Source organism: Copadichromis virginalis, linkage group LG12, assembly GCF_057382275.1.
Source record: "Copadichromis virginalis isolate Kocher_CV1m ecotype Utaka linkage group LG12, C_Virginalis_male_GT1.1, whole genome shotgun sequence".
Taxonomy (NCBI): Eukaryota; Metazoa; Chordata; class Actinopteri; order Cichliformes; family Cichlidae; genus Copadichromis; species Copadichromis virginalis.
This window is the reverse complement of record NC_140629.1, coordinates 36,334,818-36,351,057: the sequence shown is the minus strand read 5'-3', so window position 1 is coordinate 36,351,057 and position 16,240 is coordinate 36,334,818. Positions and strand designations below refer to the sequence as shown.

At 39.5% G+C, this 16,240-nt stretch overlaps 1 protein-coding gene and 2 non-coding genes across 3 annotated transcripts; all 3 read left to right on the top strand.

Annotated features, from left to right (window-relative positions):
• The first annotated feature begins 2,282 nt into the window (after positions 1–2,282).
• trnac-gca (transfer RNA cysteine (anticodon GCA)) lies at positions 2,283–2,354 on the top strand. Its single transcript has one exon. It is a non-coding gene; the product is annotated as a tRNA-Cys (tRNA).
• A 2,138-nt stretch (positions 2,355–4,492) lies between these two features.
• trnac-gca (transfer RNA cysteine (anticodon GCA)) lies at positions 4,493–4,564 on the top strand. The gene has a single exon. It is a non-coding gene; the product is annotated as a tRNA-Cys (tRNA).
• A 5,511-nt stretch (positions 4,565–10,075) lies between these two features.
• LOC146697557 (uncharacterized) lies at positions 10,076–16,211 on the top strand. Its single transcript, XM_085476349.1, has 8 exons — positions 10,076–10,439; positions 10,926–11,197; positions 12,414–12,567; positions 12,650–12,896; positions 13,733–13,833; positions 14,028–14,178; positions 15,250–15,355; positions 16,098–16,211. Exons 1-7 carry the CDS (start codon positions 10,372–10,374, stop codon positions 15,325–15,327), a joined length of 1,071 nt encoding a protein of 356 aa, XP_085332475.1. The 5' UTR covers positions 10,076–10,371; the 3' UTR covers positions 15,328–15,355; positions 16,098–16,211.
• The last annotated feature ends 29 nt before the right edge of the window (positions 16,212–16,240 follow it).

Sequence of the window (16,240 nt, the reverse complement as noted above, 5' to 3'; positions counted from 1 at the left end):
CCAAGTGGTTCCTATGTGTCTCATTTCTTTGCTTAACACTGCCGTCTGAAAAAATGTTTTCCCTTTTAATGATAGGTCATTAGTCATCTGCGCAAAAAGAAATTGGTTCTATTGATGCATCTGTCTATCCATCCATTCATCCATTCATTTATCCAGGTCTAAGTCATGGGAGCAACAATCTAAGAAAAGATGGCCAGACCTCTCGTGAGTGGACATGCCTGAAACGCCTCACCCATGAACCATCCCAGTCCGAGGGCTCACAGTTCTATCTGACAGAAAGTTTCTAAGGATTATTGCAGGGAAATTAATTCAAAGTAGTGACACATAAAAATCATTTATAATTTTGTCTGGTTGGATGTTGAAACAGTAACACACTGTGACAAAATCCAGTGATGCGCTTCATGAGTCACCAAACCAGTCCACCTCTGAATCCTCAGATTTATTTTCACATTTGTACTTTTAATCAGTTTTTACTTCTAGTCGTCTTTTTTAACAGTTTTCAGTTCATTTTATTTTCAGATTCCACACTAAGTCGACTTGTTCCAGTTCTAACTTAAAAAGGTTTTTATCATTGTGCTTTTTGTATTTTCTCCTCTAAAACAGGGATAATTTAATAGGTTCTAAGTGTGAGTATTACAGTGGATGTAATTTGTGAGGCAGTTAGGACAGAGATATGTAGGCATTACAACACACCCAACCCACCAGTGTCTCCTTGCTTTGCTTACTTTCTGCTAGAAATGAAACACAAACCAAGACATTTTTTGTAAAATTTGAATTTATTTTGATCCATGTACAGTATATAAGCTTTTTTTTTTTAAAGTAACAGAAATCTGCTAAATTCAGTAAAGTTCAGCTTTTTTTCTACTAAGATCTACTTTACCAGTTAACGTCCACATTATGAACCTGTGGTTAAGTTAACCTACTTATTTCTCATTCAGCATTTTAGGTTAAACACGTCACATCCACATTAAGGAAAACAACATCCACGATCATGCTTTTAAATATTTGACACACATAACAATCATCACAGCCTAACAGCTGCACGTTGGTTCCGGGCTTATGTCCAATCCTTATTTATGCCATCTCTTTGTAAAGGTGAAGTCAAGCCCAGGATGTTTTCAGATGAAAAGGTTCCCATCTGGTCCTGACCCAGCAGCTGGTGCCTTTTGAACGGAGGCTTCAATCTGTTTATTATCACACGCTCTGATTATGCTGATGGAGCTCCGTGTTTTTCCTTTTGGTAAAAATGCAAAAACCATAAAAAATAGACACACAAACAATTGTGCAGCGTGACATGCCAGTGACATAATGCTGAGCTGTTGTTTGCATGTGTGCGATGGTTGTTGTTCCCTTATCACATCTGCCTGAACACAAATACATATTTGAAGGGTTTTTGTATGTTACAGCATAAAAAGACCCAGCAGCCAGTTTGTCACCGCCCCTCTAAAGCGTAACAGTGAAAATCTATGGACGTTTTTCTTGATCTTAGGGTGTTTTTCTTGGCTTACTGGAGTGTTTACTGGTTACTGGCAGGAAAGCTCAGCCTCCACTGCAGAATAAAAAGAGGACAAGGATGCTGTTTTCCCAGCTGCTATCAGTAGCTTTCCTCGGGTAAATGGAGTGGGGGATGGTAGATTACCTGGACTAACTATGGAAACTGTACTTGGCAAAAGAAAGAGCCCCATTGTCAGTGAAGGCAGAGGCGGATAGTGATAGAAACCAAGAATAAACACACACAGTAGATAAAAAGGTATAAAAAGTTCTGAAAAGTGGATGTGTGGAAGTACAGTCTCAGTTTCAGGTCTTACTAAATATCGCATGGTGATCATTTTGTAAATTATATAAATAATCCCATTAGATTCAAAATGTGTGATAAACCTTCAAAAAACAGGTGAACGAGGGTACGTCTTGGGGCAAATCTACATTTTGATTGACAAGTTGTTTGTAAGCTTACAGTGTTGCTAAGTTTCTCACTGGGATTTGTTGGATCAGCCTATAAGTTGAATTGAAAGGTTCATAAACCAGTGGGTGATGTGACGGGCACTAGGCCTAACTTTTCATGCAGTTTTTGTACAGGTGGGTTCTGGGAACGAGGGATATAGCTCAGGGTTTGGTGTCTAACTGCAGCGTAGGAGGTCTCTATGCTAATTCAACTGTAACTATGATGGGATGTGTTGCGAGGGCTTTTGATGCACACTTCCATCAAGTTGAGTGATCACCTTTACCCTTCTGTTAATAAACTGCTAACCTGATGCTAAGTTTTTCAGTGCCTTCAGGCAGCTGGGGGTGTAGCTCAGTGGTAGAGCAATTGACTGCAGATCAATAGGTCTCTGGTTCAAATCCAGATGCCCCCTGAGTGTTTGTTTGTTGCAAGGATGAGGTATTTTGTCAGGGCTCATGAAACACTCCCCCTGGAACAGGTGATGATAGTGTAGCACTCAAGAGCAAAGTGGCACTTCAATTAAAAGAAAAATAAATTATGCCTTATAACCTTTTAATCTAAAAACTGAGCTGATGGAGGGGAGAGGAAGAAGTTGCGCAATGACACCTTGAAGCAGCAGTGCGTAGGTTTTAGTGGCAGCTAGTGGAGAAGTTGCAGATTGCATCCACATGGTAACCACGGGGCTGAAAAATAAAGTTGGTGTGGAACCAGCAAAGAATTGCAGTTTTTCTAATGTGCACTTGAGACTGTCGCCAAAAACAAGGCCCCTTCAACCTTTTAGTAGAAATAAGCATGGCAAAAAAGATTATCTTTCATTGGTTTATGGCCATTTCCTCCTTCACAACAACTGCAGAGAAGGGTGAATTTATTTCATCCAAAAGGCTCAAATTTAGGAGCATAGGAGGTCATATAATCTCTGTTAATTATCTTATGAATATTTTGACCTGCTGTGGCGTTTGTTTTCTTCAGAGTGAGATTCTAGCATTAATGTCACTAATAAAATACTATCTGGTAGAGCTGAAGTTAATGCATGAGGTAGGATGCCACTCATGTTTCCAAAACCAATGGTTTACATCAAGGTGATTGCGTCCATCTTTTATAGATGTATGTGACAGCAGCCAGGACCGAGAAGTAAGCTTGTGTCTCCTCTCTGAAGCTCACAGACGACTGACAAAATCAAAGCTTCATCAACACTGATCTGTGACTGCACTCAGACTACTTCTTTGCAACAGCCAATTTAAAATAGCATAGAGCAGCGAGTCGCATTATACAAGCAGGCGATGCTTGTGAAATGATTCAGGGCTTTGATTTGTCTTGACTTGACAGTCTTGAAACCCCAAACTTGGAAACTCGCTGCTAAGAACCTTTTGAACTTGGGTAACTGTGTGTGTGTTCCTGCATGCCACATTAGACTCAGTGAGTTGAGAAAACTCTTCCTGTTGGTTTCAGGTGATTGAAGGGAAGCAGGGTGTGACATTATGCACCAGTGCTGTTTCCTTCACGGCTACTGAAAGTTTGATCTTACATTTTGGAAACTATTTCCTGTATTTTAGGTAAATTAAGCGCAGCTCACGAACTCCCCTGAAGGTGTAAAATGAGCTGTGATGCCTGCAGCTATGCAAATGTCACAGATAGCAAATCATGAAGGAACATTTCAGCTGTGTGATAACTCAAACAGGCTCCAAAAGGATCCTTTAAAGGTTGATCGTATTCTGTTCTTCTTATCGTCTCCGTATCCCGAACCAACAGTGGCTCTATTCATACTGAGGTTGTGAGCTTCATTTTATCCAGACTTTATCCCACGTCACTCAAACACATGGCGTCTCCCTCGAACTTTAAATAGTGTTTTAGCCCTGCAGCCACTCGAACACCTTGTAGATCAGACAAAACAACACCAAAGGCGAAACGTTTCAAGATGCTGCGCTCAGCACAACAAGCTATCCAAACTTCAATCTTTTAATTAAACACTTTTGCACGTTTAACAATGTTCTATAAATATGTCCCACAAAGTGACTTCTTTTACAGTCATGTCTTCAAACACATATTTATGGGAAAGTCCCCTCATTTTTCTTTACTTTTAATATAATTCAAGCAATCTTTTGTTTTTATTACAGTTTATTGGACCTAATGTTGTCTTACCTATCCGTGTTTTTATTTTGTAGCTTCTGTAAAGCATTTCATGATGTGGATTTACAAAAGTACTATATAAATACAATCATCTGGTGGGTGTGCCCTAGTAAGTACACCTTCCTAGTACCTTGTTGGATCCCCTTTTGCTGTCAGTGCTGCCTTTATTCTTTGTGGCACAGAGAGAACAAGGTGCTGGAAACATTCTTTGACGATATCTGCAGAGTGTGGGAGGTCTCTGGTTCCCCTGCTCAAGAATTAAATACAGAAACGTGACAAGTTAAAGGAAAAACGTGGCTACAGTCAAGCAATCTGCTGTGCTGTGTTTGCATTTTGCTATTGTGGAATTGGGTCTACTTGTCAGTTTAATTGAAAAGTTCATAAACCAGTGGGTGGTGTTATGCAGGCAAAAGACCAGAATGTGGGGGTATAGCTCAGGGGTAGAGCATTTGACTGCAGATCAAGAGGTCTCTGGTTCAAATCCAGGTGCCCCCTTCTATTTTCACTGTTACTAATATACACAGGCCAGAAATTGTACTCAAGTGATAGTAGCACTACCTCGACGTAGTTTTTACTCAAGTAAAAAGTAGCCATCCAAGAAATTACTCAACTAAGAGTTAAAAAGTATTGGGTGAAAAAGGCTACTTGAGTACTGAGTAACTGATCACAACATCTGATTTAATGTTTAAAAATGAGATATTCAGACAGACAAAAATATGTAGTTTAATACTGAAACGCAAAATGAAAATACTACAGATAAATAAGATGATTACAAATTAATAAATCTCAGCAGAGGAAACACTTTTCCAAATCATTATGAAACTAATATTTAGAGAAGGTAATATAAATATATGTTAGAATAGAGTAAAGTACTTCAAGTGACAATACATGGTGATACTTTACTTCTCCAAAGGGCACGACAGGCTCAGCAGATAGAATAACATTAAAACACTGTAGGTTTGAGTCTGTGTCTCATGCATTTATGGTTAAAATGTGTTTATTATTCTATAGAGTAGCAAGAATCTTTTCCCAAGTAAGAGTAGTGAGACTTCATAAAAGTCATTTTTTCTCAAAAAGTTACTCAAGTAAGTGTAACTGAGTAAATGTAAAATGTAAATAGTTGCTACCCACCTCTGCTAATATACGATCAGCACATGCTTCCGTCAAGATGCAGTGAACGAGCACCTAGCCTTCTGATAATAGAGTCAAATTCTGTCATTCAGGATGACAGAGCCCACATCCGTGTAGGCTCTTGATTTTCAAACATATTCTGTGCCCCAGAGAAGAAAGACCACACAGAGATAATGTAAGACAACGACTGTATGATGAGATAGGTGAGATTGAAGCTGGATACCACTGCGTTCAGAACGCAATGTTTGGTAAATTATGATACGCTTTAGGGCAGACCTAAATTGCGATTGAGAAGTTGCTGATAAGCTCACAGTGGTGCTCAGTGGGTCTGCTTGTCAGGTAAATTGAGATATTCACAAACCAGCAGGTGACATAATGGGCACAGTCTGTCTCTTATACAGTGTTTTGTTTTCAAAGTGGCTTGAAGGAGAGAGGGAGTATAGCTCAGTGGGAGAGATTTGACTTCAGATCCAGAGATCGCTGGATTAAATCCAGATTCCCCTCCTGCTAGTTTCCCTGCTGCTCACATGGGTATCAGCGCATCCCTTTTCTTAAACACAGGCGTGCTGTGGGGGACCATCCCAGCTGACACAGGATGAGAAGCTGCAAACACTCTTTAGCTCATCAGTCGGACCTCTGGAACAGACAAAAGACCTCCTTTGTGCATTATGCCCAACATCCACCTATCTGTCTATCTCTTCTGTCTCCATCAGTCTCTCTGATGGAGACATTTAGTGAAAATGCTTTAAAAAACTGTGATTCCTTGTCTTGGTTCTTGTTGGAAGTCGATGAACAAGGGTTGTTTTAAATTGTGAATCATGCAAAACTGCTTGAATCCAGCAGGCTGGTGCTGGAGTCTACAAGGTCCCTCCTAAGGAGCTTCATTAAAACATTTCATGGCTGTTTGGTGCTTTAGGGTGGTTTGGTAGTTAGATAAATTGTTGGGTCACAGCTTTAGCTCATGTGTCCATCAACTTCCACATGCTCTCGAGCTGAACACTGAGCTATTATTCTGCAGAGTATAAATCCTGGTCATGGACAGAAAAGTCGCCTCTCTTTTACAGCAACATGCGGGTGTAGAGCTCTGACATGTGATATATGAGGTAGAGCTGCAGCATCTACTGGCTTTAGATTTATATCTATCTGCTGACCCGCTTATAAAGGTCTTCTCAGATCAACTCTTCCACATTGGAGGCATACTCTACCCGTCATTCTTAATGAAGTCAAATCATCCGCTTCCTGTCGCTATGACGCTTCCTGTTAAAAGTCCCTGAACGAAGTTTAGCCGCTGCCTGAGAAATCCATCTTTCATGTGGCTGGTTATAGGTCCGTGTCAGCCGCACTTCTCAAAACAAAGAGCACATGTGTCCATTTAATGCAAACCAGACCGTGGACTGACTGGGCGGAGAGCTATGAAAAATTGCTCTGAAGGGGGCTAGAGAGGACGCGGTGGGGGTTATTAGTGGGTTCGAAGGCATTAAGCCTCGTTCCCTCGTTTTGGCGTGACCCCGGCCGACCCGTGGCAGCCCTCGCCACAACAAAAGGGCCAAAGAGGTGAAAGCAGAAAGAAAGGAGATCAAAACGGGGAGAGTAAAATGTTCTGCTGCTGCTAATCTTTGATTTCCATTTAAGGATGTTTGGTTTCAGCATCCTTTGCAGTCAAATAATGGGTTTTCCCATTATAAGTTTACATCAGCAAATGTCAGTTTCCTGTAATTTCTGGGATGAAAAAGAAGTTTGAGCTTGTGGGTGTTCAAGACCTTTGATTGCTAGAATGATTGAAATCTGCAGTGGATCTAAGCAAGGCCACACAGTTGAATTAAACCTTACTTTCCTTTGGAAGTGGCGTTATAGTGGCTCTTTTGGTAAAAGTACTAATGCTAGTAAATGGTGACTCAACTGGTTTTGACTACAACTTCTTTACTCTACTGCAACACTTCATACAACTTGTTCCACTCAACTATTCACACAAGAAATTTTGTACACCTAAGTGTTTTTGATCTAACATTCACACTTGGACAAATGAGTCAGGAGCAACTTGGGGTTCGGTGTCTTGCCCGAGGATACGCTGGCATGCCAGGGATTGAACCACCAACCCTCCAAGTAATGGATGCCCTCCTCTACTTCCTCATCTTCAGCAGGTTTAGCTTCCAGTGAAGCATATACAAAACAACAACAAAACTATATGTTTTTTTACTTTTTGAAAACATTCTGACCTCAGAGTCCCATTTCAATACTTTCACAACACTTCTCTATTTTTATTTTTTACTTTTATTGACTTCTTTGTGAAAATATGTTTGATTGTTCTGCGATGTGTTTGCTTTTTATTTATCAGATTTGTTATTTTCAGGAACAGACTGTGTTTGTGTTTGTTTTAAAAATAAAACACGTTTCACAACAGAAGTGATGCTTTTCAGTTTGACACTTCAAAGAAGGCCTTTTGTAGACGGCTCAGTTTATCAACCGCTTCTTTCTTTCTTTCTTTCTTTCTTTCTTTCTTTCTTTCTTTCTTTCTTTCTTTCTTTCGCTGAAGTGGTGAACTTGTAAACCAATGTTACAATGAACGTTAACAAATGTTCAGCTTTAGGTGTTTTTTAAAAATGAAAATTCCTCTCAAATTATCAAAATGCACACAGGAAGGTTGTTGGTAAGTAACTCTTAAAACCTGGTGAGTTTGAGAGTAAAAGAAATTAATAAAGTGAATTGTTGTTTTTTTTTTTTTACACATATGTGTTGATTCCAAATATTTTAAGCTTTTTCCCACTTGGAGGTTTGTTTTCTGAGAACGTGAAAGAATTCAGGTCAAGTATTGGAAAGATGGAATTTGTATACTTGTACAAAACAAAACAGAAAGATAACAGGTTGAAACACAGGAGCAGAACTGCATATTACAGAAAGAGGTGGCGGTAAAGCCAAAAAGCCCAAGAGGGAAATAACTAAGACAGCAATAAATTTAGACTTAATTTAAGGATGGATTTCTTCCTTATAACACTTCCTTGTAGACCTGTCTGAGCACCATGCCTCCTTCAAGCTCTCCAGCTACTGTTTCATATACGTACCATATAAGCTGATGTGCAGTTTATGTGAAAAGCTTCAGTAATGACTTTGTCATGACTTTCACTGCTTCTCTTGACTGCCATTTGTCAGGGATGGTTCAGAGAGTTGAAATAGCAAGCCGGAAGTACTTTCATATCTTTTTATGGTGTTTGCCTCTTTTAGAAACATCAGTAAACTTTATTTTCAGACCCCAGGGTGGTTGTTGGGTACCATCAGTGTTTGAGGAGACAGAAAACTAATCATCTGGAATGTCATCAGCTGATAATGATCCATGAAAGTCCTGAAACGTTAACAAAGGATTCCCAGTTCCAGTAATAGTGCACTAACGTTTAAAGAAAGGCTCATTTTGGCTCAGTCATCAAACTATTTCCTAAATATGTCCAAATATTTGCTTCCAGCTTAACATGCACACAAACATGTTGTGAACACAAAGGGGAATAACGAGGATCCCAGCGTCTCTGCTGACCTCTGTTGGTGGTGACTTGGAAATGCAACCAACTGGAAAATATCTCTAAAAATACCCACTTAAATCTCCCTTTGTGAGACAGTCACACCAATTGTCTTCAGTCTTTCCTACAAAATGTTAATGGATGAGTGATTAATGAGTACACAACCAATCTAATTAACTGAGTCATACAGTTAAGTCTATAATTTGTTGGATAACTACACAATTGTGTAGTTTTGTCTGTACAGACTTTAGAGAAACTGATCAGGAACTGGACTCATTTTATACACAGAGCCACATTTTCAGATCCTCAAAACTAATTAGACAACCAATCAACAGGCAGTTTCAGGTGAGGCCTCTTTCTTCATTTCAAACAAATAAAGTAAACATGATGTTTGAGCTTGATTCAAAGTGCTGAGTTTAGAGTGTAAAGCTTTTCTCCGTGATTTTAAATATGAGGATCAAAGAGAGACAAAAACAACATCTACTGCTGAGGAGGTCGGCATGTCATCATCTTGGGTTCACAACAAGGTGCAAACCACTGATTAAGTTCAAGAACAGAAAGGACAGGTAAGATAAGACAGAGATTAGCCACCTCATTGCATTTCCAATCATAGGACAGACCTCGACAATAAATCAAGTCAATCTGACATACTGTCTGACCGTATATGTGTGTTTTATTCTTCATATCTACAATTTGATGTGTAAGTGTAGTTATTACCAGAGTCTAACTACTATTATATCATCCATGCAGCAATATCTGGGCTTATTCTTCTATTTTGAGTTGGCTGTTATCCATCCACACTAGGAATGGGAAACCTTTAATTTCAGTGTCTATGTGACATGGTGTATTCGAAAACAATCAGCGATGGAGAGGAAAGGAACAAAAACAGGATGAAAAAACAAAAGAAAACACATGTGAACTCAAATCCATCCAAATATAAAAGGAATAAACTAAAGAAAAAGATGACATCAGCAGCTTAAAAGCATAGATGTTAAAGATAAACTGCAGTCACTATGTATTGTATGTATAATCAACTAATGATGATCACAGTGTTGGCACTGTTTCATGGGGGTTTGTATTGCTTTATAAATATTACAGTATGGAAAAGAAATTTATATAACATAGAAAAAAGTTAATTTATAATAAGTATAAAATAAAACAGGAATTTTAAAATAAATTTTTCTTATTTAAGAAATATGAAAATCTTACATATATTTCTATATAAATTTTAAACTAGAAATAATAAAAGGCTAAATCCTCAAAATAATAATATAAATAAATAAACGCAACCACATAATATTGAAGTTAGATTGTGAAAACTGATCTGACAAACGGTCCCTGAAAGCATCACTCGATTATAACAACCTATTCCTTTTCTTCTTCGTTTTTTTTTCTTTTGAAAAACACCATAAACTGGAATGAAGATATGCACAAAGAAGAAAATGCCACTGATATCGGATAAAATAGATAACATCGATTTAATAATATTTAATGTTTAATTAAAGAGTAAAGTTTGACTTGAGAACTTCCGGAGCGGTCAGTTCCTTAGTAACAAGGACAGTAGCCAAACGGTTTGTTTGCAGTTATCGTTTTCTGCTTAAACTAGTTAAATAACTAATAAAACCGGAAAATACACAGGAGAAAAAAGCAAGCACAGCAGATAAAATGGCTTCCGATAAAGAAATGGCCTCATATTTGAAACAAATTCGATATCTAGAGGAGCAGCTGGATAGGTAAGTCTATTTCTCTTTAACTTTTATCGAAATAAATCCGTAAGAGTTCATTTATACAGTGAAATATGAGTGTAATTGTATCTTTCTTTCCCACTTTTAACATATTAATGTTAATCTTATCAAAAACACTTTGAGCTTTTCCCTTCAGTATTGTCTACTTGCCTAACCTAAATCTCGAAATTTAGATTATTGGGAAGCAAATAGTGTAGTATGCAAATAAAATTGAGAGAATACTATATTTACGTTAAATATAACAGAGAATTAATTTAAAGTGCAGTACCAGGCAACAGTCTTGAGGCACCGCCCCCATTTCTTTAAGTGTTGCCTTCAAGGAGCCAGTTCTCCTTGTAAATGTTTTTAAAGCGGCCTTGAGCAACAATTAAGTGAACAAGTGAATGCAATGATGCACACTGTATGTATAACAAAGGTCAAACTAGATTCTTGACTCTAATCCCTGAGCCTGCCGTGTCCCTCTTCAACCTGCAGCTGTCGGCCTAAACGAGAGCAGATGGAGAAAGAATACCAGGAGCTCGTCTCTGAATTCGCCGTGCTGCAGGAGGACTCAAAAATCCAGACTGGTCACCTGAAACGCATCCTGACTGCAAAAGAAAAGAAGGTGTCTGAGTTGTTGGAACAGCTGGAGAATGAGCATCAGGAAGCCAAACGCTACAGAGACAACCTGATGCCACAGCACAGCAAGGAGATGCAGGAGATGCGTGAGCGGATTGAAAAGCTCAAGTCAGAGAACAAGATAGAGGGTGAGAACATTTTGACAGCAGCACCAATAGGAAAAAAGCAAATTATCAATGAGACCAAAAAGATTATTTGATATTCTTACAAATTAATTCTTCAGTACCTGAAAACAGGACAGGAAGCACATCAGAGCACTTCCTGGGTTTACACTGTTGTTGTTTGAGGAGCTCTTTGAAAAGGGAAAGATAACCATGTGCACTCATCAGCCACATTATTAGGTACACATCTGCAGCTGCTTTTTAACACAAATATCTAATCAGTCACTCGCATGGAGGTGACTCAGTGCATTTAGTATTCACTGATTTGTTGTTGCGATGTCAGAATGATTAACTCTAGTTCAGTCTCTCTCCACACAGTAAGCAGACTTTTCCACACACTCCGTGAGGCGTCATCTAACCATCATGGCCAAGATGACCGACTGAAAATCAAACCGAGCACATAAATGGGGAACAAAGGGGATTTAAGTGACTTTGAATGTGGCGTGGTTGTTGGTGCCAGGTGATCTGGTCCCAGTATTTCAGAAACCGCTGATGTCCTGGGATTTTCCCCACACAGCTAATACTAGGGTTTACGGAGGATCGGCTAAAAAAGGGAAAATATCCAGTGAATTCTCTGGGAGAAAATGCCATGTTGAGCTGATAATAAGGCAAAAGTAACTCAAATAACTACTCAGCAGAACCGAGGTATGCAGAGGAGCATCTCTGAATGCACAGAACTTCGATGATAGCAGATGAGCTACAGTTGAGTCCATGCCACGAAGAATTAAGGCATCGCTTAAGGCAAGAGGAGTTTAATCCGAGTACTAGCAAGGTGTAACTAATGAAATGGCCGTTGTGTGCATGTACAAACGTTGGATACGTATAGATGCAATAACTTAGTAAAGGGCTGTTTACAGTGTGATGTCAAATAGAGAAATTTAGAATAAAAATAAAATGTAAGAAGCAGTGAGGACAGTGTGGTCACAGTCCCCACTGAACAGGTGGTGCTTACACACTGTTTCAAACACCTTCGAGTGGAGCGTCATCTCTTCTCTAGCTCAGGGAGACATATTTCGTTACGTCATTAAATCCCAAACCTTAGAAACGACTAAAAATAGCACTATTGTTTAACAATGAACCACAGGCTTAGTTTCAGAATCAACTTTTTAGATTTCCTTACCTGGATTACCCAGCATGCATCAATAATCTCTTTGCTACCTGTACACTCCTCTCCTCCCCTCAGTGAAAAAGTTGGAGCAGCAGAAGAAGGACCTGATTTCAGTGAACTGGCGTCTGTCTGCCATGGAGTCTCTGTGGAAGCAGCTGGAAAAACAGAAGGAAGAGCATGACATTGCCACCAAAACAGTGAAGGTGGCAGAACAGGTGGAGATGGACAGGTGAAGTCCAGTCAGGATCTCACTGTTTCTTCACAACAAGCAATAAATATTCATCCATTATTCTCTCTCGTCCACTCACCAGGAAAGTTGAGCGATTGCAGAGCATCGTGGAGCCTACTGTAAAGCTGAAGACTGAAAAAATACTTACGAAAAACAGGGCTGAGCACGAGGAGCGGCTGGAGCAGCTTCACTTTCTGAAGAGTGAGCTGGTGCCCCTGCAGGAGGACGTAGACGCCATGCAAGCCAGACAGAGGGATCTTTGTTCTGAACAAGATGAACTGGAGAAAGATTTCATTAAGATTATCCAGCAGAAATCCATCCTCAAGAAGGTGAGAGGACAGCTGTTCGTGACAGTAATGTCACCTCACTAAGACGCTGGATGTTTCATATTAAAGCGCCTTCCAAGTCAAATCAAATCAAATCACTTTTTATTGTCACATCACATGTGCAGGCACACTGGCACAGCACATGCGAGTGAAATTCTTGTGTGCGAGCCCCACAAGCAACAGAGATGTGCAAACACAACAGCACAAACGAGCAAAATACAAGAATGGCCAACCTGAAACTAATAAATATATGTACAATATATAATAGTGTATGCATTTCTCAGGAACTGCGGACAGCTCACAGCAGCTTCCCCGAACGGGTTTGAGACTGAAAGTTTATATAAATCTACTCAGTTTCAGTTTTTTCAGTCAACTGATGAGAGTGATTTTAAGTAGGACTGAAAAAACAAACTTATACCTATCATTCAAAGTTGCTGCTTCCCAAAAAGTTAGCAGTATTTTTGAGATTTTTGAGAATTCGCAGTATTTTTTATTACATTTTTTTTCTCTACATCAAATAAGAAATGAACAGCGCATGTCTTCCATTTCCTGTGAGGACCAAGCACTGGTCTCAGTGTTTTGCACTTACACATATACTTAAAGATATCTATTTTAGTGTCGAAAGTCAAACCCAAGAAGAAGATGGAAAATTGATGTTTTATCTGATAGGATGTATGAAATCATTATGTTTGCAGCTTCTGCAACGAGAACGCCTGAAATATATCAGCTCCCAGCATTGAGCTTGATATTGTTTATGACTATGAAATAAAAGTAACATTAAATATTATTAATTAAAGCACAATTATCACTAAAATCATTCACTGTCTTCCATTTTTCAGAACGTACATGAGCTAAGAGAACAGTGCCAGCAGTTGACTACAGAGCTGAAGGACTGTACGCTGGATAAGCTGCGCACACTGGCTAAAATCAAGACTCTCAGGTAGAAGACAAATGTCTTTTTAAATGTCCACAGAACAGGATCAGACACATATTTATTTTATATAATTTTAGTACCAACTGACAGACTTACATTAAAAGAAAAGATTCAGGCTATTAAACACATTTTCAGCTCATCTCTCGTCACACATTTAAACTGAGCTACGCTCTAACCGAGTGTTTAACCGTTGTTTTCAGCCAGAGTCTGTCTTTAGTGCACGAGGAGTGCCGTCAAAAATCAGCCAGGATAACTTCACTCTCAGACCAGATCCAGAAAGTCAGGTGCAAGAATTTGAAGCTGGAGGGTGTCAAGCAGGAAGCAGCCATCATTCTCGGACACATCCTGTCGGTAAAACACAGTCAGGGTATCAGTGCCGCTGTTTTAGTGCCCCTGGAAACTCAAACTCTGGATATGTGTGGCAGCTGCAGGGCAGGAAAATATTGGTTACTGTCCACGAGAGCTGCGTTTGTTCAAGAGAAGGCAAACATCCCATTTATATTCTTAACACACGCATCAAGTGGTGCAAGAGTTGTAGACAAAGTAAAGATTTATATTCAGAACTTATAATATTTTCTTTATTTTCAGAGTATTTGTTTGTAAATTAAAGACAGATGTCACGAAGACAACAAATGATGGTTTCTTTAAAAACATTTGAATTTGCAGCGTTTCTTTTGAAAGGTTGGAGAATGTCATGTTTACAGGTAAGTTTAAAATGTCAAGTTGTCTTTTTGCCTCCCAGAGGAGAAAAGTAATAATAATAATGGACTGGATTTATATAGCGCTTTTCAAGGCACCCAAAGCGCTTTACAACACCACTATTCATTCACTCTCGCATTCACACACTGGTGAAGGCAAGCTACGGTCGTAGCCACAGTTGCCCTGGGGCAGACTGACAGAAGCGAGGCTGCCATATCGCGCCATCAGCCCCTCTGGCCAACACTAGTAGGGTAAAGTGTCTTGCCCAAGGACGCAACGACCAGGACAGAGAGCCCAGGGATCAAACCGGTGACCTTTCGGTTACAGATATGCTTCCCAACCCCCTGAGCCACAGTCAAACAGAAAAATATCAAACATTATCTTAAAAACACACAAGACATGGTTAGACTTTAGTAAGAGCTGAAATACAGCAGTAAAAATGGAGTAAAACCTACAGTTAGAAGAAAAAAATGAACTATATTTATAAGCTCATGCTTACTCACTTGTACCTGCACCTCCTTCCTGATTTAATGCATTAGCATATCCACTACTGAGAAGGATTAACTATAATCTGTTAGATTCTCACAAATGTACTGGGTAGTCGTTTTAAGAATATTTAATATTCAACTAGATCAGATATTTGAGTAAAACTTTCTCTATGCCTCTGTCCACTGAGATGTCTGTCAGTCATTATCAAAGCTTTGCATTTTCTGTCATCTGCAGGATGCAGAGAAGTCGTCTGAGAATCAGTGGAAGGTGCAGAGGCTGCTGGAGATCCTGGAGAGCACCGCCGTGCTCTGAAGATGACCTCTGGCCTCATGCCAGTCAGGTACTGGAACCGCTCTTCACTGGATTGTGTGTCATACTCTCATGACTTGTGAAAACAACAGTGCGGACTCTGCTGGGAGCTGATCTCTTGTTTTCATTGAAGCTGTTTCCTCTCAGCAGCTCAGTGAGCTGGATCAGAGCCCTGCGAGGCCCGAGTCCTAACAGAGCCAGAATGGCTGTTAACACTTCTCATCAAAGTAGCTGAACAACAATGCATTCCTCACTAAATGAGGCTTCAAGTTTAACACACAGTAGAGTAAGCCAGTGTCCTGGGCCTCAAACGTTCTGCCCTTTCTGCATGAATGCCAGATATTTAGAAAAGTAGTTCAGCACCTAAATTATTTTCCTTTAAATAGGAATAAAGAGTGAAGGAAGAAGAACAAAAGGATGGGGCTATTTTATGGGTTGATCTCACTTAGAAGTGAATCTGCAGATGTTAAAAGACGACTGCAGACAAACCAAAGACCACTGAGTGGTAATATTACTTTGATGAATGTGGAAATAAGCAGCTGTTTGCTAACAAATTCCTCCTTCCAGTTTTATAACATGATACTTCTAATGTGGCCTTCCTAGTGTGTGCTGCACATATTTTGCATTTTTCTTTGACAAATAGTCAAAATGTGTTTTAGTCTCTGTAAACGTAAGGTGTTAACGTTCAGCAAAGAATCTTAAGGTAGTAAATGTAACATTCCTAATCTTGTCCTGTGTATGTGTGCAGCGTGTAAAATCTGTTTCTCCCTCAGGAATCAGACACAGGAGCTTCTGCAGAAAGCTGAACAAAATCCTGTCAAAAGTGAGGAAGAAAAAGTGGTTATGAGTCCGTCACCTGTGTGAAAATAAACATCTCTTTAAGCCTGTTCTGGTACTATTGCAAATGATCACCGTC